Source organism: Papilio polytes, unplaced genomic scaffold (genome assembly GCF_000836215.1).
Source record: "Papilio polytes unplaced genomic scaffold, Ppol_1.0 DF822067.1, whole genome shotgun sequence".
NCBI lineage: Eukaryota > Metazoa > Arthropoda > Insecta > Lepidoptera > Papilionidae > Papilio > Papilio polytes.
Window position 1 is genome coordinate 7,863,680 of NW_013527137.1, and position 5,790 is coordinate 7,869,469.

At 34.1% G+C, this 5,790-nt stretch overlaps 1 protein-coding gene across 1 annotated transcript; it reads right to left on the reverse strand.

Moving 5' to 3' along the window:
• Window positions 1–721: 721 nt before the first annotated feature.
• On the reverse strand, window positions 722–5,171 carry LOC106106928 (brain-specific homeobox protein homolog). Its single transcript, XM_013287587.1, has 5 exons — window positions 4,856–5,171; window positions 3,305–3,412; window positions 2,732–2,890; window positions 986–1,044; window positions 722–844 (listed from the first exon to the last, which is right to left on the reverse strand). The coding sequence occupies exons 1-5, from the start codon at window positions 5,169–5,171 to the stop codon at window positions 722–724; spliced, it is 765 nt and encodes a 254-aa protein (XP_013143041.1).
• Window positions 5,172–5,790: the final 619 nt, after the last annotated feature.

The window sequence follows — 5,790 nt, forward strand, 5'->3', positions numbered from 1 at the left end:
CGCTTTTATATTCCGAAAATGTTATGTTAGCTTTTGTCTAATTACACTCTACCTTTTTATCTTGAAGAAAAACGCTAAATCAATACCATAAAACTTGGTACATCACAGAAGACTAGATCTGACTAGATTTATTTCTAACATATACAAATTAAGTTTATAACCTATAAACTATTTACAAGATAACATTTTAATATTACTAATATTGCACGTAACACTATTGTTAATACAAATAAAATTTTATGAAGTTAGTTACATTAAATGAGTACTGTAAAGCCAAAAAAATGACTAAATTATATTCTTTTTTTATGAGAAAACTGGCTTTAGCCCGCGACGTCTGCGTGAAAAAAAACATTAGTATGTAGCCAACGTGTTCTTCCAAACTTTCTTCAACTCTGCCAAATCATCGAGATCCGTTCAGCAGTTTATGCTATAAACTCTAACAAACATCCATCCATCTAAACATTCTCATTTATAATATTAGTAAGAAGATATGTATGAGAAATTGATTCTTGGAAAATAAAACATTGCTATACAAATTTCTAAGCGGTACTGGTAATGTGAATTCTAGTTTATATAAACAATTGTTTTTAATTTATTTGGCAGATTTAATAATAAACTAATTTAAATATTATACCTAATACAACACTAGCTACAGTCTGATTATTTACAGCGCCATCTATCTCATAAAAATGTTTGAATTATCCTAAATAATTTATCGCATTTACGTGCCGCTATTACCGTAGTGTTGTGCGTAGTTTGGCTCGCCGACGATATCGATATCGCTATCGCTGTGTTCAGTTTCAGAGTCCGATGTTTGAGTTGTCGATATTCTAGAATCCTCTGCCTGTAAATAAATAAAAAAATATACTGTCTGTCCAATATTTATTTTATATAGGTGATTTTCAGTTAATTCGCATGGTTTTTTTATACGACTTTTTTCAACTGTCTGTTATTAGACGTATTTTTTTTAATATAACAGCCTTACCTTTCGGCTTTCCCCTAATTGCGTATGATGCTTCGTAGTGAAGTCTACCGCTGCTGCACCTACAAACAAATGTAACTATATAGTTATATAGACTTTTAATGTAAATGGTTTTGATAATGGCTTTAAATTGAAGCAACTTAATACTTGGATATAAACACCCTTAAATAAGGCAGAGACATACTTCTCCTACTTTGTCTGCACCCACACCATTCCCCATCTTTATTACTCAAACGATCCGCGACGTTTTTCAAAATAAGCCCATAACTCAAGTCATTAAAGTTGAACATTGCTCAGCTATTATTCCAAGAAGTCGGTCGCCATGGGAACGAAGACGTCAGCCATCTTGTCGACAAAATCAAATTAGGGGCAACGTCTTGAGTTGTGGCGCGAAAGCGGCGATTCCAAATTCAATTTCCCCGCCTTTGAGGTTTGCTACTCTCAATTAGGAAATAGGGTTGCCAGACGATTAACATCCATTTACCTAGCCTCAACTAAAAATATAACACAAATTCAGAACATTGGTATTAAAAAAATAACAATAACATAAATGTTTAATATTTTAGTATTTACAAAGAGCAAACGTAACCATGTAGTTTAACAGAGCTGCATTTTAGAGAAAATTCGTAAATTAAATGTGTGCGACGGCAACGTAATATAGAATATAAAAACCTTAGAAGAGAAAGTGAGTAATAAAGATCGAGTGCATTCGACGAGCTCTTGTTAAAGTCAGTTTATATGTGTAGTTGATAATATTAATAACTAACTAACCCTCAACGTTTGCCGACGTTTAAAATGATTGAACTATTCCATCAAAATACATCAATTATTAAGTAACATCATACTTTTTATATAAATATCTTTACGTAACGTCTCTGATTAAAACCTTCACAATTAAATTCACCTACAAAATGTACAGATATTATAAAAATTTACGTAAAGACAACTCTACTCTTAGATACTCTGCAGCGATTGAACTTCGAACAATTTCCCCTAACTATTGGCAATTGTTTGAAACTGGCAACTTGCGCCCACTCGTAATCATGTTCATCGAAACTTGGTATTTCTTGAGAGTTGATCAACTATGCTTTAAAACTTGAACAGATACACGAACTTTGATATTGTAAACATGGATGCAAGAATTTGGTGAATTATTAAAACTGCTACAGACTTAACGATTTTGAGCAGTTTATACTCTATGGGTAAAACGAAAAAAAAATATATTAAACATATTACAAAACAAGAGAGGAACAATGCTGGTGCTTCTAATGCGACACGACGACCAGGATCACCATAATAGAAGATAGAAGAAATATGGGAAGACAAAGTACAACATACATCCAACAGATAAAGAAAAATTGGCCTCGTGATGAATTAGGAAGTCAAGACAATCAACAAGATGGTATAAAGGAAGAATTGAAACCATCGACAAAACAAGAGGTAGTTTTTAAGTTACAATAGAGACTGTATAAATGTTTAGGTAATAACCAACGACTCCGTCCGCGTGGAATTAAAAAAAAACAAAAGTGAACACCCTATATGTTCTTTCAGACTATCCTCTACGTCTATACCAAATTTCATCGAAATCCGTTCAGCCGTTTAGGCTAAAAACTGTAACAAACATCCATCCATCTAAACTTTCGCATATATAATATTAATTATGATAACCGCATCAAAACATTCAAACAACAAAAGTTGCTTCTAGATACATTAAATTCTCCATTCCCCCATATAGTAGAATTATCTTACCTCTCTGCTGTTGCTGTTTCCTCATTTGCTTCTTGTGCTTCATGCGGCGGTTCTGGAACCATGTCTTGACCTGCGTCTCCGAGAGGTTCAGTGCGCCCGCCAGCTCTACGCGTTCAGGCGTCGACAGATAACGCTGGGATTCGAAACGTTTCTCTAGACCTATTTGAAATAACGAAATCTTAGTTATAAAAAGAAAAAGAAAAAAAAAACATACAGATGAATTGAGTACCTCCTTCTTTTGGGAAGTCGGTCAATAATAAAACATGACTTTGCAATGCGTCTAAAATAAACTATAGCTATAAAACAAATGAATTACAAAATCTCACTGAACCCGCAAGTCGCAGCAGCTACAAAAATAATGTCCCCGCGGCATTCATAGTCAACCAAAACGCGTTAGGCCAACGTGGTTGTCTATGACCCAGTCTCCTACTTAGGGTAGATTCCGAGTTAGGTTACGGTGATTCACAAGATCCATGATGTTTTAATTTCTCACTAAAACTGTTGATTATATTTTCTTGCCTTTCAGATTTACAGATAATACAATAATAATATGACCTTAATAAGGCTACCAACCCGTGAGCTGAGGGTCAGAGAAAACAGTCCTCGCCTTCCTCCGACGGCAGTGCTTGAGGGCCGACAGCGACAGCTCCGACGGCGTGAATAGCGCGTGGTACGGCACGCCTGCATATATCACAATATTCTTGTAACAGTGTTCATCAAATTGATTACTATGATCTTTAGTGCGCAATTCTGTAAATGGTCTATTTTTTATTATTATGATGGCAAACGAGCAAGCGGCCACCTGAAATCGCTGAAATTGCAATCTTTTGAAATCGCAAAATTCATTCCAGTGGTTAGAATAGCTAGAACAAGGAGCCCTTTATTTCTAAACATTCTAGTAAATAATATACAAGTATCTATGAGATTGCCTTTAAACTTTTGTAAGGAAAATAATAGCGGAGAATAATTTTTTTTTAAGTGAACATCATGCTACGTAGACTTAACAAAGCCAAGATCAATGCAAAGTACAAAATATTAAAAAACTAGCTTTCATCCTTGCACCCGTACTTGTGTAGTTAAAAAATACAAAAGATAGCCTATCTGCTCTTCCAGACTATCTACATCTGTGCCAAGTTTCATCGAAATCCGTTTATTCGCTTCGGCTACAAACTCTAACAAACATCCATCCATCGAAACTTTCGCTTTTATAATATTAGTACGACATCTATATTAACTTTTTTTAAGTAATTATATTACACGCATGTTAAATATTACTTCCTAATAGTATTGTGCACTGTAAATAGATTTAAAACTAACTAAAAGCATTATTAGGTATTTGCGTTCCGTACTTTTCGGCCGTAACAGTCTTTTCCTTCAGTGCGACTGGCAAGATTCAATATCTCTAACTTAGGTATTATTCCGTTTTAAATAATAATACCAAACTAAGTTGACTTTTAAAAGAAAACTAAAAGTTCTTTTATTATCTTTTCAAAAACGTTAAACTCATAATGTATAATACTATTATTAAATTTAAATTTTTATCTCTTCCCTTGACTATTTTCTCTCTCTTTTAAAACAGTTAACATATTATGCGCACATTCTTTTTGTTTCTATTCCAATAATGACTCTTTTAATCTGTGTTGTAGTTCTGTATACATTTTATTTTTTATAACATGTTTATGTACGAATTTTTTCTTTCATTTTATTTTTACTCATGTGTATGTGATAATTTATACCTATCCACTGCTACTACTGACGTGTGGATGATCCCAAGGGTTCTCGCGGAAGATCAGCGCTGGTACTTCAATAGGAGCATCCAGCATTTATAGCTGAGCGAGGGCCCAATCCGGTCAGCATTGCAACGCTAATTTTAAATATTCTTTTTTTTTTTCATTTCATTAGTTATGTTTCTCATTATTTTGTGTTTAATATTTTTTTTGTTCATAATTGTAGTGTTGACAAAGGATTAAACATTATTTTATTTTATTTTTATTTTTATTTTATACTACTATGTAAGTAAAAGTGATTGAAATTTTATAAACTAACCTAGGAACACTTTTCATGGTAATTTATAAAGTGGTTTTAAAAAAAATATTTGCAATGCTTTTAGTAATAAAAACTTACCTTGAGATAAAAAGTAAGGCGTTTCCACAGACTTATAGGTGTTCGGAGTATGTAAATATGCACCTAGAGCTCCCATAGCCACGTGTAGATAGGACCCCTCTCTGCCCGGGATATGGGGCCTGACTTCTCCGGGCACCGGAAAGAAAGGCTTCGGTTCTGGTCGGTCGTAATCATACCTCCTTGGATCCGGCACTGGCTGTTTGAAACCGCGGCTTTGGCCTCTATATAAAATATCCTCGATTAAAAAAGACGTTTTCGAATTTTGCTCTTGACGATGCGAGTCCATAGGAGAGTCGCTTCTTGTTTCTTGTTCCATTTTTGAAAACGTTAGTTAGTTTTTAATTTTGTGAATCATTTTATTTTAATCCAAGATTTTTTTATTGTTTTAATAAAACGGAATAATTCGGATGAGTTTTGGTAACGTGATTTCTTAGAACTGCGTAATTATTCACTTTTAAAAATTTATAGATTCTGTTATTCGAAATTTAAAATATGTAATGAAAGTCACTGCTTTTCTTCAAAAAAAAAAAGAAAGTATTGACAGGTAAAAGAGCGCGAAATAAAAAATTTAAACGATTTAATGAAAACCGCGATTCCGTCGGTGGTTTGTATGATCGATAATAATTACGTATGTAATTTGTCAGTTTGCTCGTTGTTTTGAGGAAACGAGGCGATTTGGTCCGCGGGCCGGGCTAAACTGTCGCGTTCGGGATGATATGGGAGGGCCGGAGGGAGGTGCCAGTCGGAGGGATGGGGTGGCAACCCTCAGGGGTGCCTATCTCTGAGATTTTAAGAAGTGTGAGGTTAATATTAATTCTGGGGTTTGCTTTTTATCGGGCATTTAATTTTTGTGTTTCTGTCTATTTTTACTTACGAATTTTTTACCTTTGTAATATACATTTAAACTATTTTTTTAAACAATACTCTGTGTATGT